Source organism: Amaranthus tricolor, chromosome 4 (genome assembly GCF_026212465.1).
Source record: "Amaranthus tricolor cultivar Red isolate AtriRed21 chromosome 4, ASM2621246v1, whole genome shotgun sequence".
Taxonomy (NCBI): domain Eukaryota; kingdom Viridiplantae; phylum Streptophyta; class Magnoliopsida; order Caryophyllales; family Amaranthaceae; genus Amaranthus; species Amaranthus tricolor.
This window is the reverse complement of record NC_080050.1, coordinates 20,170,414-20,184,737: the sequence shown is the minus strand read 5'-3', so window position 1 is coordinate 20,184,737 and position 14,324 is coordinate 20,170,414. Positions and strand designations below refer to the sequence as shown.

Here is a 14,324-nt window from a genome sequence, read left to right as displayed (position 1 = left end):
GATGCTAACATGTGGAAAAATATTATAAAAATGCTACCACTGGCATTTCATGAAAACTGGATGCTATCATGTGGAATTTCCCTATTATTATTATTAATTATTAGTTAAAAATTATGGGTTAAACCAAGGGTAAAATTTTAGGTGATTTATAAATTTTAAGGATATTCTATATGGTACTAACGTAATTTTGCGTAAGGTTAATAGTAGCAAATCTAAATAAAAATTCTACAAAATAGCATTGTAATTTTAAACTTTAAGCTACCGTAACATTAATGCACAAAAAACGTTTGATTATACGTTAAGTTGTGAAATTTCATTTTTGCCCTTGTCTTATTTCCTTAAAATCCAATAACTTTCACCATTTTCATTATCATTTCTTTCATCTATCTTTTTCTTATCACAAATTTTCTTCAACCATGTCTCCATATCTTTGACCTTAGTCTTTACTCGATTTGTTTGACTTCATTAAATTTGAACGGAAGAGGGATGTAGAGGCTGTAATATCCAACTTAAAACATGTCATGGTAAGAGAAAGTAGTTTATCAGTGTCATAGGCTAAATATGCAAAACAAGATGAACAGGCAAAAGGGTTAAAAATAGCAACTAAAGTCACGTAAATCAAACGTGAATCCAAAAGGGATGAAAAAAAAAGTATATTGAAGTTGTGAGGGGTGGGAATACAAAGTCTACACAACAACCAAAATAAATCCCAGTTGCTATGACCGTAATGAACGTTAGCGAAAATCAAGAAATTGTAACCTGAATTAATAATGCAGTTGTGGGAGTATTATTTAAGATTGAAGAAGCTCATTTGATTATGCAAAGGTTAGCGAAAATTATTTGATTGATGATCCATCATATTAAAATCCTTACTCCCTCAAAAAATTCTAAATATTTGTTGGGATGAGTTATCCCACATCGATTAATTGAAAATGGTGTGCACGCTTTATAAGCTATTAGAGACCTTCTTCCCATTGCCATATGGTTTTGGGATAGTATATATCTCCTTGGCTTATGAAGTGTGTGCACTTGTGTCCCCTCGTTAATATGCTGGCATTCACAATAAGTCCAGCCTAACTTAACAATATTTAATTCTCCGTATGGATGTTGAAGCTAGTAGAGATGAACAAGTTGATGATGAATTAAATGTGAGCACAGGAGTAAAGACTAAGGTCAAAGTGGATACAATGTGTTGAAATATAGTGACTCGAACAAGTCGTTATATGGGATGAAGAGGAAATGGGTCAAAGAGCAGTCCGCGGGGGGCGGAGGACATGATGTCCCAGTCTGCGGGGCGCGGAGTTGGTTCTGTCTCCGTTTCGCGGCTCGCGTAGTTTTACACGGATCGCGTAATGACGGTTTCTTGGCACGTTTTTGGCCGATTACTCTTAGTCTTTGACGGTTTTTTGTATTTTCTTAACCCTAATTTCCTTTTATTATGAGGTATACTATATAAAAGCCTCATGTAATTAGAATTAGAAGGGGATGCAATGCAAAACACAAAGTGAGGAAATTAAGAGAGAAAAAGCTTGGAGAGCCATTGTTGTGGTTTCTCGTGTTCATCTTGTAATCTCCCGGTTTATAGTGAAAAGTTTATTCTCGGTGCCGGTGGATGTAGTTATCACGTTGATAGTGAACCACGTTAATTTCTCGGTGTGATTTTCTTTATTGTTTGTTTGAATCTTTATTGTTTCATTATTGTTTTCGATCTTTGCTTCCGCTGTCGCACAACAATTGGCATCAAGAGCTCAGGTTTAATCCTAGGAAGAGTTTTTGAAGTAAACAATGGTAGGAGATTCTACAATAAGGATTGATAAATTTAATGGAAAGAATAGTTTTGGGCTATGGAAGATTAAGATGAAGGCGTTATTAAAGCAGTTGCAGATTTGGCGTCCGTTGATCCCAAAGAGTGTGACATCTACGTTGGGATCTGGAGATGGATGGACTGATGAACAGGTAGTAGTGATGGAAGAGAAGGCTCATTCTACCATCTTACGAAGTCTTGATGATCATATCATCACGGAGGTTGCTGATCAGGAGACGGCCGCAAAATTATGGTTAAAATTGGAGTCACTGTACATGACAAAATCTTTAACCAACAAATTGCTACTGAAACAGCGATTGTTTAGCCTCAGGATGCAGTCAGGTACGCCATTAAGGGATCATCTAGAAAATCTTAATTCTATTTTACTAGATTTGCGTAATTTAGAAGTTAAGATAGATGATGAGGATGCAGCGTTAATATTGCTTATTTCTCTACCGAATAGTTATGAGAACTTTGTGAAGTCTTTTGTGGTTGGCAAAGACTCGTTGACCCTAGAAGAAGTGAAGGAAGCACTTTATACTAGGGAGTTGCGTCAAAAGGCGACAGGTAATAATGAGAATTATGGCAGCGGGTAGTTGTTAGGTCGGGTAGAAATTCTAGAAAGAATAAGGGGTGCAACAATAGTAACGGTGCTAGGTCGGATACTTGTAATAGTAGAGATGGGTCTAGCAACACTAAGACCATAATATGTTATCATTGTCAGGAACCAGGACATTTTAGATCTAAATGTTCAGAATTAAAGAATAAATCTCATGCCACAGTAGTCGAAAGTAAACAGAACAAGAGCTATGATTCGGTGGAAGATTTATCATTGATTAGTTATGTTGAGTCTAGTGATTTGGTTGATAGCTGGATTCTTGATTCTGGTAGTTCGTTCCATATGAGTCCTCGTCAAGATTGGTTTGATACTTATGAGTCTTGATTTGGGGCTTCAGTTACGATTGCTAACGGTACTCCATGTGAAGTAGTAGGTATTGGTTCCATGAGACTTTGGACTAGTGATGGGAGAAGGGTTACTTTGACTAAGGTGAGGCATGTTCCTGCATTGGAGAAGAACTTGATATCGCTTGGAACCTTAGATGATTTGGGGCTCAAGGGTGAGTTTAGCAATGGGGAAGTGAGTTCTTTAAGGGTTCGGATTTGATACTTAAGGGTCACTACTACAAAAAAGGGAAAAGGGAACATGCATAAAGAGAACTCCTAAATAGAAAAGAGATCTCTCAGACCAAAGAAAACAATGTTTTAACATAGCAGTTCTCTTTGTTAAAAGGGAACATGCATAAAGAGAACTCCTAAATAGAAAAGAGATCTCTTAGACCAAAGAAAACAATGTTTTAACATAGCAGTTCTCTTTGTTAATCTCTTTGACCCACAATTTGACCAAAGAGAACTCCTTAATTTCCTAGTAGTAAATTCTCTTAATTTTCCTTAAAAATTTCACACCAAAAAACCGCCAAATTGAAAATAATATGAAAATTTATTTTGTCCCAAAGAATATGAAATTTTTATTTTTTTAAAAAGAAAAAAAAAAGAAATTTCGAAAACAGAAGAGTAATAGCCTCACGCCCTCACAGAAACACTCGAATTCCCATTTCCCTCTCAATTCCCTCTCTTGCTCTCACACTAAACTCTAACCGTTAAAACTCTACACACCTCTTCCTCCACCTTCGCTGCCGCACTCCCGCACCACGCCACCGCCGGCTGCTCCTCCAACACAGACGGACACTCGAACTCGGTGCTGCACTGTTGGCTGCTGCTTCCCTATGGGCTGTGGGTTGTTCGAATCGAATCGAAGAATCCCTAAAAATCATAATTTTTGATTTTGTTTAAAGTATTTTCACTCTTTATCCTAAATCCTAATATTAATCTTGTTGGGTTTTGTATTAATCTTGCTGGGTTAATTTTTTTTTTGTGGGTGGAATTGTTTAATTTTGGTAATCCGTTGTAAATTTGTTGAGGTAGAAGAAAATTCAACTTTCAGTTTGGTGGGTAGTGTGATTTTGCTTATCTTTGCTATTTATCTTGGTAAAATGTCCAGTTTGGTGTAGATTGAATTGCTTTATGTTGTGCAATTTTTGTGGGTTGGAGATAATTTGCCTGGGGTAACCTGTTTTTGTGGATTGTGTACTGGTTGATTCGATGTCAGATATGTTATGTCAAAGGCAATGATATGTAGTGCAATAGTGCTATTTTTGCAAATAAGATTTGCTTGTTCTTGTACTAATTTGGCTAGGTTAGTCTACATTGGGTTTGATTCAAAAGTATGTTGGCAGAGTTTGCAAATTCACATTCCTCAATCATTTCCCTTCCCCATTTAAACCCATAAACTTAAACTAAAAAAACAAAGAAACTAAGATCTTCTGAATTCATTAATCAAACCTATTTAATCTGATCATTGCACTACATTATTACAATATCAAGTTTCTGAAGCAAACAAAACAGCAATTAATCATTAAAATACAAAAATCCCCCAAAATTGAAATGTCACATCAATTTTGGGACGAAGGGAGTATCATTTTTGGTTTCATTACTCCTGATAAGATCTTTTTCGTAAAATCTGCATGTGTGTAAATCTCTAACTATGGTGCTGATGTAGTAATTACCTTTAATGGTCTTGTGTTTGTGATGGAATCATTCTTATTGTTTTGCAGTATTGTTTACTGATAACTTCATTGCTTGCTCCATTTTTATTGCTTTCTGTTTGCTGAACATTTCAATCTCTGATGTCCTAATTGAATTGTGCTACCTTAATTTCATATCATATTAATTAGGATTTGGATTGTTGAATGGCAGTGGAATAGAATACAGTTTTCAATTAGGTTTTCCTCTGGTATTGTTTGCCTCAAAATCTAATCCGTGAAATTGAATAGCAAAGATGATGATAACCTTGTACTTGTACTTATGTCTAGATACGATGTGGGCATGTATCATTGTAGCTTGTTCTTGTACTTATGTCCTTTTCTACTTGCTTGGTTATTAAATATGTATATTTTTGTTACACTTTCCTTCATTGTCATGGAAATAAGGAGTTTTTGTTACAAATTCACGAACTCTGGTTTTTGGCAACAACGTTTTTTGTTGCTAAAAACGACTTTTCTTGTAGTGTCGATTGTCGACTTTCTTAAGGTAAGATTCTTGAATTGTTCATGAATTGTTCAATTCAAAGCAAGAATTCTGGCATCGGTTATTTATATCAATTGTTTTTTCAATCTGTACAATATGAATTGTTCAAGTTTATTTATTGAATTGTTTGTTCTAGCCTAATTATAACATGCCATAACTTAGCAGCTAGTATTACCTAGCTAATGACCGACATGATAACATAGTAGTCATATGCCTTTTCTTTGTTAATTAATTCTTCTTGTAGTTTATATGAATGCATGAGATAATCATGGAATATTTTTCTTTTCCTTTACATTGTGTACAATTTTTTGGTGCATAGAAATGGATCGTAGTTGGATATCAACAACAAAGCCGGGTGACCCTAAATATCTAGTGGGTGTTAGAAAATTTGTAAACTTTGCTATTAAGAATAGTCAATTGGGTTCTAAATTACCTTGTCCGTGTTATATGTGTCATAACTTAATGCATCATAGAGTTGATGAAATTCTCAAACACTTAAATAAATGGGCATTTGATAGAACATATACCCGTTGGATATGGCATGGTGAACCAAAGGAAATATCTTCAACAAGTAGTAGTACTAGACATGATGTGCCGGAAGATTATATGGATGAGGGTGATAGACTAGATGACCTGTTACGTGAAGCTGCTAGTAGTGCTCTTGAAAAACCAGAAATATTTGAGAGTTTGGTTCGTGATTCTGAAACACCCCTGTATGCTGGCAGTAAGCATTCAAAACTGTCTAGTGTACTTAGGTTATATAATATGAAAGCGGGAAATGGTTGGAGTGATAAGAGTTTTACTCAACTGCTTGAATTTTTGAAAGAGTTACTTCCTGATGATAATGTCCTTCCTAAGGGAACTTATGAGGCGAAAAAAAAATATTATGCAAAATGGGTTTGCAATATGAAAAAATACATGCTTGTCCTAAAGATTGCATATTATTTAGAAATGAGCATGAATCGTTGAAGACTTGCCCGGTATGCAATGCCTCACGGTACAAGAAAAAGGAAGGAGTGCCAGCTAAGGTTTTATGGTACTTTCCAATCATACCAAGATTTAAAAGACTATTCTCAAATGCAGAGGATGCTAAAAATTTGACATGGCATAAGAATGGTCGACTTGATGATGGGAAACTTACCAGCCGACTCCCCTCAATGGAGGTTTATTGATGATAAATTTGAGAACTTTAAGCGCCTAGCCTTGTCTACTGATGGTATGAATCCGTTTGGCTCTCTTAGCAGCACCCATAGTACTTGGCCGGTAATTTTAGTGACTTACAACTTACCTCCGGAGTTGTGCATGAAAGGAAAGTAAATGATGTTGTCAATGATAATTTCTGGCCAAAGCAACCAGGAAATGACATCGATGTGTACCTAACTCCTCTAGTTGAGGATTTGATATTGTTGTGGGAAAAAGGTGTAGACGTTTATGATGCACATCGAAACGAAAATTTCAATTTGCGGGCATTATTGTTCACTACCATTCAAGATTATCCAGATTATGGCAATCTCTCAGGATATACGGTCAAAGGAAAAACAGCTTGCCCTACATGTGATGATGGTACCGAAGGGAAGTGGTTATCAGCATCTAGTAAAATGGTTTTTATGGAATATCGTCACTACCTTCCAGAAGATCATCCTTATCGTAAGCAAAAAAAGGGTTTTTAATGGAGAACAAGTATTTGAGAAACGTCCAAAGATCTTGATTGGTGAACAAGTGTTTGAAAAGGTGAAAGACATCCAAATTATATTTGGTAAGAAAAAGGAACACAAAGATCATCCTTAATGTTTTTTTCCCGAATTCTATCTAATCGTTTTACTATGTGTAGGCTAATGGCAAATAAGAAGAAATCTATACCTGCTAAGCGAGTACGTGGTGATGCAACCACTGATGAGAGTGATAGTGATGATGGTGATCGCGGGGGTTGTACTGTACTTGCAAAGGTAGGGAAGGCTATTCATGAAGGCCAGAAAATCCAGTTGGAATGGACTAAGAAACCTGAAATTCCATGTGGTGAACACAAAACTACCTTCTACTCATACATAGGTATTATTGCTCGTGAAAGAGTCAATATTAATTACAAGGACTGGTATGATCTTCCGGAACAACTCCTTGACGAAGTGTATGAATTCATAGCTGTAAGTATAATTATATTCATAATGTTATTTGAAATATTTTATTACTGTTATAACCTTCAATTTTCATGTTATAATTGTTTCTTTAAATTTGAATATTACAGAAGGGGTTTGTGGTACTCGAACATCGTAAAAATTGGATTTTGTCACGAGCTGGAACTCGTTGGAGAGCCTGGAAAGCTAGATTAAGGAAGAATTGGTTGTATAGATCTATAGGCATCATAAGAGAAAAGCCACCAAAGGATTATCCGTGGATACTTCAAATAGATTGGGACAAATTCATCAAGTATTGTACATCCAAGGAGTTCAAGGTTAGTGTTTTTTGTAGTGAATATATGACAGTAACTTTAGGATAAATTGCATTTGACAATAATATGCATGATGATTAGTGTTTTTTGTACAATCAACTCGATCCACTTTAGTGTTATTTCTACAATTTACTCAATCCATTTGATAACGAAGTTTATAGTCATTTGTATTAAGTGATTTATACTTTTGGCGAAGGAATTGAGCGAAACTAATAGAAAAAGGCAAATTCGAAGACATCTGGCTATCGAGGAGGGCGACTTGGGTATCAACATTTTGAGAAAGAGCTTGTAAGTCTCACTTTTATCAACAAAAAAAACAAGCTGATTTAACTTGTTGAAATCAAAAAACTATTTAATAGTACTTTCTCCAAATGTAGGAAAAAGAGCTAGATGAACAAGGGGTTCATGTTGATCAAGTTCCTAGGCATTGGACTTGGATAAGAGCTCATTCTCATGTGAAAGACGAAGTTATTACCTTTAAGAATCCATCCGATTTAGCAATAGCTAAGGAAATTGTAAGAGCTAAGCCCATTGCAATTTTGCTAAATGTTATGTCAACACCAATTTTTCACAATGCATTTTATTTTTGTTTGTTGATGTTAGCAAGCATTGGAAGCTCAACAAAATAACGGAGAGATAGTTGCTGAAGGAAGAAATGACATTTTAGCAAAAGTTATTACGAAAAAAGAGCATGGTGGTTGTGTAAGAGCCGTTGGATCAGGCATAACAAATAAGGAGTACTTTGGCTTCAACAAACCAGCACCACCTAAAGAATTACACTCTGTAATCAATCGTATGCACACAAAAATGATGGGCACGGAGAAAAAGCAGAATTATATGATGTCTTTTATAATGACGTGCTGTCAATTGAATCAGGAGCAATTATGTGACTTCATGACAAAATTTGGTAATTGTGTTGGCCAGGGAATGGGTGGTGGTAAGGATTTTGGGTCTGATTCCCATCTTAGTGATTCTACTACACAAAAAGAAAAAAGTGGTAATGGTGGAAAAGGATCAAGTTTTATCCCATTTGCAAGTTTAGGAGTTCAAGATGTGCAATCTGAACTTGTAACTAGTCGTGGTGGTGACATTGTTGACAATGAAGCAAGGAAAGAATTTATTACAAATGAAGAGCATGATAATAGTGAGGAGCATGGATTTGAAAAGGAACAGGTTCATGAACCAGGTATAAAAGATCGTCATACTAACATTGATGATTGTGAACCATAATTTGTTCAATTGCCTGATTCCGAAGCGCAACCCATACCTTACAATTTTCAAACTTCTCCTTTTATTGAGGTATATCCTTCCTTATTCATGAGAGTTTTACTTAGATTAAACAAATATGTTACTTTGTATTATAATGATAGATTAAATTTATAATAATTTTAAACTACTAACTTTATATGATTATAAATGTTTCATGATGAATAGGGATGGAATGATTGTTACTTGGGGCTAGAGGGAAATGAAGGGATAGATATTGTTGCCATGGCACAGGTTTATATACCGAAAGCAATAGAAATTGTGAAGAATCATAGGGCCCCTATGCCAAGTGGTCATTATCGAGTCAATATTCAAACGGATATCAAGCCTAGTGCACTTTTGCCATATCCTAATGAGGAAATGACACTAGTTTGTCAAGCTAAGAAATCTTTTATTCCTTGGTCGTGTCACTTCATTTTCCCATTTCCCAGTGTAAGTACTCCTTAGTAGCATGGTATAAGTTTGTAGACATAATTCATATTATGTTTTGCAAACTAATTGTTATTATCTCCTTGTTTTCAAATTAAGGATGCACAGAAGCAAGATGCAAACAATTCCATCTCAAAATCTCAAAATTCACCTTCATCCTATTTTCAAACTAAGGACGCAGCTGCACAGCAAGATGATGGAAACAAACTCATCTCACCATCTCTGAAATCACCTTCATCAATTTCATCATCAAATCAGAAGTACCAAATCACTGATAAAGATCGTGCCAAGCTGACCATAAACTTGGTAAAAAGTTTTAAATTTGAAGCTTTAGCAATGAGAAAAAGTGAAGAACAAATCACTATAGAAATACCAGACTATGTGTTCCGCAATAAGCATACTGTTGACATTGATTGCATAGACATGCTTGATTGATGTTATCAACGAGAAGTAGGAGTAGGGCACCTTTCAATTTTTATGAAGTCAGTAACTTAAAACTCCTTTTTTTTTATTTTTTATTTTTAAAGTTATAATATATTTATTAATTTATTTTTCTTATGATTTGCAAGGTATTTGAGTGAATTTTGTCAAGAAGAAGATATCTCCGGAATGTATGGTTTTTGTGATGCTAATATGTTTTCTCCATTATCACCAATAGAGATCGAAGAGGATCGATCTAACTACTTCGCTAGCATTTTCGCATGCAATAATGCTAAGAACAAAAACCAATTATTCATGGCACCTTATTACGAAAAGTAAGTGACAAAATTTTTTTTGTGGTTGTCTTATATTATTATAATAATGTTTTTTTTTTCATTAAAAGAATCCCCTTTAGTGATATTGATTAGCAAGTATGAATGCTATCTTTGTGTAGTCGGCATTGGATGTTAGTAATTATTAGTCCATGGAAGGGATTGGTTTATTGACTAGATCCTGCTGGTGTGGAAAATAAAGTGCGTGAAAATGCTCGTAAAATTATTTATGAGTAAGTAATATACTATTGCATCGTAAATGGTTTTACTTTGATATATTATTTAGGTTCTATCTATTTAATCATTTTATATGTAAATGACAAGGGGGCTTGTGAAGTTTAGCATGGTCCATTGAAAGGATCTCAAAAAAGTTAAAAAGAATCCTAAAGTTGGTTGGAACAAACTAAAAGTAAGGTTCTTTTATAGTAATTTTTTTATTGTTTAGACATGTTCTAAACTTATGACAAATTCTATGTTCTAATTATTTTTTCATCGTTTGTTTGTTTTGATTTCTTGTAATAGTCCTCGTCAACCTCAAGACGCCAAATACTATGGATATTATGTATGCCGTTATATGCTTGAGACTATTGAAAGTAGGCAACAATTGATTTTGGAGGAGGTAAGTATTCGTCAAAAATTTATATCAAACATTATGATATTGGTATTGAAACACAATGACATTTGGATATAATATTGATGAATTGGATTTTCGGCATCAATGTTCACCTTCTCTTTCTTGGCTGCAATTTATAGGTCTTATGATTACATGTTGTTGTGATGTTTCTAGCAACAAGATGGTTACCAAAAGTAGAGTTAGTTGACTACATACAAGCCTCTAAATCACCCCTGATAGAAGTATTATAGATTGGGAGAGTGTGATTCAAAGTTGACATTTGTTTGACATATTTTATTTATGGGCAGTTGATTTTTTTGGGAATATTTTATTTGATTAGTTATTGAGACAGATTATGATGTATTTCATTGTTTCCCAATTTAGGGGTTTTCCTATATACAAAGGAGACTCTGCCGAAATTTTCGCTCAAATTTTTTTTATTTGACACATATTGTTGCAATAAGTTGCGTTAGTAAAATTTTAATGTATTATTAATGTCTTGCAGTTTTCCCCTGGTGCTCCTTCACCTTATTCTCAAGAGAGCATTGATCAAGTTCGAGATTTATGGATTTCTTACGTTGTCAAACATAGGCCAAAAAAATTGGAGAAGGAAGCAGAAGATTTGGATGATGTGTTATAAGATCATATCAATGGGAATTATTAAAGATTAGAATTCATGAAGAATTCTGATGACATTTGACTTTTGGAATAAGATAATTGTATAGTTGAATTCTAGTCTAATTATATGATGAAATGGTTTATAATTTTTGCTCTTGGTATAGCATGTATGAACGTGTATATTTAATGGTATATATGGATTTGAACAAATTATATCGTATTGGTATTTTTATTTATTAATATAGGTCTTTTGTCATATAAATGGTGGTTTAAAAATAAAAGGAAATTGCAATTGTACGGCTTTATTATTAGTAGTTATTGGCAGGCGCAAAGAGAACACCTCCAGTAATTGCTAGTTTTCTTTGGTAAGGGAAAAGAGAATACCTCCATAAAGCAGGTGTTCTCTTTGGTGGGGTTGTAGATTTTTTTACAAGTAGTAAAAAGAACACCTCCATAAGGTGCAAGTTTTCTTTAATGTGAAGAAAAGAGAACGCATATTTGTTCCACATGTTCTCTTTTATTTTACTTAAGAAAACACTAAAAAAGGGGCGTTCTCTTAGGCTAAGAGAACTGTGACATGGAGAACGCTCCTGAGGAGTTCTCTTAGGCATATTTAAGGCCTTCTTTTTTCCCTTTTTTGTAGTAGTGGGTGTCAAGGTGAAATCCCTGTATGTCTTTCAGGGTGTTACGCTGCTTAGTTCTATTGTTAGTGCTTCTACTTGTCACCAGGAGATGACAATTTATGATAGGCATGGTCATATGGGTGAAAGTAGAGGGCTGGAATTGTCCATTGAGAATCGTCTTACAAGTGTCAAGGATGTCTACCTTGAGGAAGACAAGCATTGTGTGTTTGGGTTAAAACACGGGTGTGAGTTTAGCATTGATGCTCATGATCACTTGTATGATAAGATGGTTAGTTGGCTACATTTGGATAGTTCGTTTTGTGGATTTGTTATGTTCTGTGTTTTAGGTATTTTGTGGCATCATACCTATGGGATACACCATTGCATGACGGTGTTACAGGAATAGCAAATTGGACCTTGTTAGGCAGAGTCTTATGCATGCTCTCTAGTACTTGGTTGTTGAGTAGATACATGATTAATTTGTTCAATCGGGGTTTACACACGGGATTAGAGGTGCCCAGTATGTGTGTGGTATGGCTCAATAAGGTATCGTGCTATCTCATATTTAGAGTCTTATTAGGGCTTTGGTGTGTTGCTGTGTATTTTGTAGCAGCTGGTTATGGTGGGTACCGAGTTTGAGGTGGAGTATGAGGTTAACTCCTCATCCATTTTTGTTCGACCCCAGATTGATGGTGTTGATGCTACCCCAGGTATCTCTCTGACTGTGATTTCTGGTGCTATCTTTATCTCTGTGGATAGTTTAAAGGAGTCAGTACAGGGAACATTCCGCCAATCTAAAGGGTTTCAAGAAAAGCCTATATGTGTTATCGAGAAGTCTAATAGATTGGTTGTAGGGAGTGTTGTTTTGGTTTCTATAAGTGTGGTAGGTTATGCATTGAACCTTGTGGGATTGGCAAGGTTGGTAGCCAATTTTGTAAAGTCACTTGGACCTCCAACTTATGAGCACGTAGTAGAGTATAGTGAACGGGCGCAGTGGCTTGCTATGACTTTACGTATGAGCAGAGTGTGGGAACTGTCGTATGGACTGGTAGTGTTACTTAGCTCAATTCTCATTTTGAGACTAAGTCGGTCTACATGTCTAGAGTAATGGTTCGGTGTGTGAAGTATGATGTGATGTGTGCTTGTTTTGTGCATGCCAGAAGTGTCATTTGTAGGTTTGTGACTCAACCTGGGTGGGGGCACTGGCAGGTAGAGATTGTTCTCTCTACGGTTTGCTTGGATCAGCAGTTGTGTTTCTTATGTACGGGAATGATATTAAGTGCTTTGTTACATCGGTTGAAGCTTGGGTTGTGTTCGGTGAGTTTGATTATGTCTTGATCTCGGTGATGGTTTTTTGTGATCAACCTTGGTTGGCTTTTGTGTACTACGATTGTGTGTTTAGTGATCAGGTACTTGATGTTCGGGAGAAGCACAGTGTGGTTAGATTTCATTCGGAATGCGCGTACATGAAGATAGAGGTAAAGAAGGTAGGATGGTCTGACAGTCCTAGTAGACTCTTTACTATGCTGGATTCATTAGCATAGGCCTTAGGGGCGGTGTGAAGGAGCTCACAGGTGGAGGTGTGGACAACCTCAAGGTGGAGCTTGCCTTGTGTACTCGTGATGCAGATAGAGCATTATGAGTGAACTTGTGATGCTAGTTGAGCGTTATGAGTTGTTATACTTGGAAACGAGTATGTGATGGGTCTTTGTTGAAGACTTATCGGGATGGGTCTTGGTTGGAGACTTGTCGGGATGTATGGCTTATGCTTGAGCTTTGCATCGGGTTTGGCTTGAGAATGGTTTTGCTTCACTATGGTTTGGTGAGGTAGTGGTTGACTACGTGTTCTCGTCAAGGTGGAGATTGTTGAAATATAGTGACTCGAACAAGTCGTTACATGGGATTAAGAGGAAATGGGTCAAAGAGCAGTCCTAGTCCGCAGGGCGGGAAGTTGGTTCTGTCTCCGTTTCGCGGCTCGCGTAATGACGGTTTCTTGGCACGTTTTTGGCCGGTTACTCTTAGTCTTTGACGATTTTTTTTCTTAACCCTAATTTCCTTTTATTATGAGGTATACTATATAACGGCCCCATGTAATTAGAATTAGAAGGAGATGCAATGCAAAACATAAAGTGAGGAAAACTAAGAGAGAAAAATCTTGGAGAGCCATTGTTGTGGTTTCTCATGTTCATCTTGTAATCTCCCGGTTTATAGTGAAAAGTTTATTCTCGGTGCCGGTGGATGTAGCTATCACGTTGATAGTGAGCCACGTTAATTTCTCGGTGTGATTTTCTTTATTGTTTGTTTGAATCTTTATTGTTTCATTATTGTTTTCGATCTTTGCTTCCGCTGTCGCACAACACAATGTTAGCTTGTGAAGTAACACCTTTGGCTTTGGTGGATCTACATATAAAGCATCTGATGCCCTTGCCAATTGTGCAGCATAATAAGAAGTCACTTAACTCTTTAATTCAAAAGATGTGGAGACATAGTTAAAGGAAATCCATGGGAAGAAGAATATGGATGAAAAAAATGATAATGAAAATGGTGAAAGTTATTGGATTTAAGGAAAGAAGACAAGGGTAAAACGAAATTTTTTAACTGAACGTATAATGAAACGTTTTTGGGGCAT

The 14,324-nt window shown here is 35.9% G+C and overlaps 1 protein-coding gene across 3 annotated transcripts; it reads left to right on the top strand.

Moving 5' to 3' along the window:
* Window positions 1-6,571: 6,571 nt before the first annotated feature.
* On the top strand, window positions 6,572-11,254 carry LOC130810320 (uncharacterized). Of its 3 annotated transcripts, none has more exons than XR_009041029.1 (8): window positions 8,002-8,693; window positions 8,829-9,092; window positions 9,198-9,571; window positions 9,659-9,844; window positions 9,964-10,074; window positions 10,166-10,250; window positions 10,364-10,460; window positions 10,960-11,254. XR_009041029.1 is itself a non-coding variant. In XM_057676330.1 (7 exons), exons 2-5 carry the CDS (start codon window positions 6,784-6,786, stop codon window positions 7,782-7,784), a joined length of 618 nt encoding a protein of 205 aa, XP_057532313.1. In that variant the 5' UTR covers window positions 6,572-6,704; window positions 6,780-6,783; the 3' UTR covers window positions 7,785-7,909; window positions 7,998-8,693; window positions 8,829-9,182. The 3 variants fall into 3 exon arrangements, 1 of the variants encoding a protein (XP_057532313.1); XR_009041028.1 differs by having other exon boundaries at window positions 9,189-9,571; XM_057676330.1 differs by lacking the exons at window positions 9,198-9,571; window positions 9,659-9,844; window positions 9,964-10,074; ... (1 more) ...; window positions 10,364-10,460; window positions 10,960-11,254 and adding exons at window positions 6,572-6,704; window positions 6,780-7,089; window positions 7,191-7,397; window positions 7,591-7,682; window positions 7,772-7,909 and having other exon boundaries at window positions 7,998-8,693; window positions 8,829-9,182.
* Window positions 11,255-14,324: the final 3,070 nt, after the last annotated feature.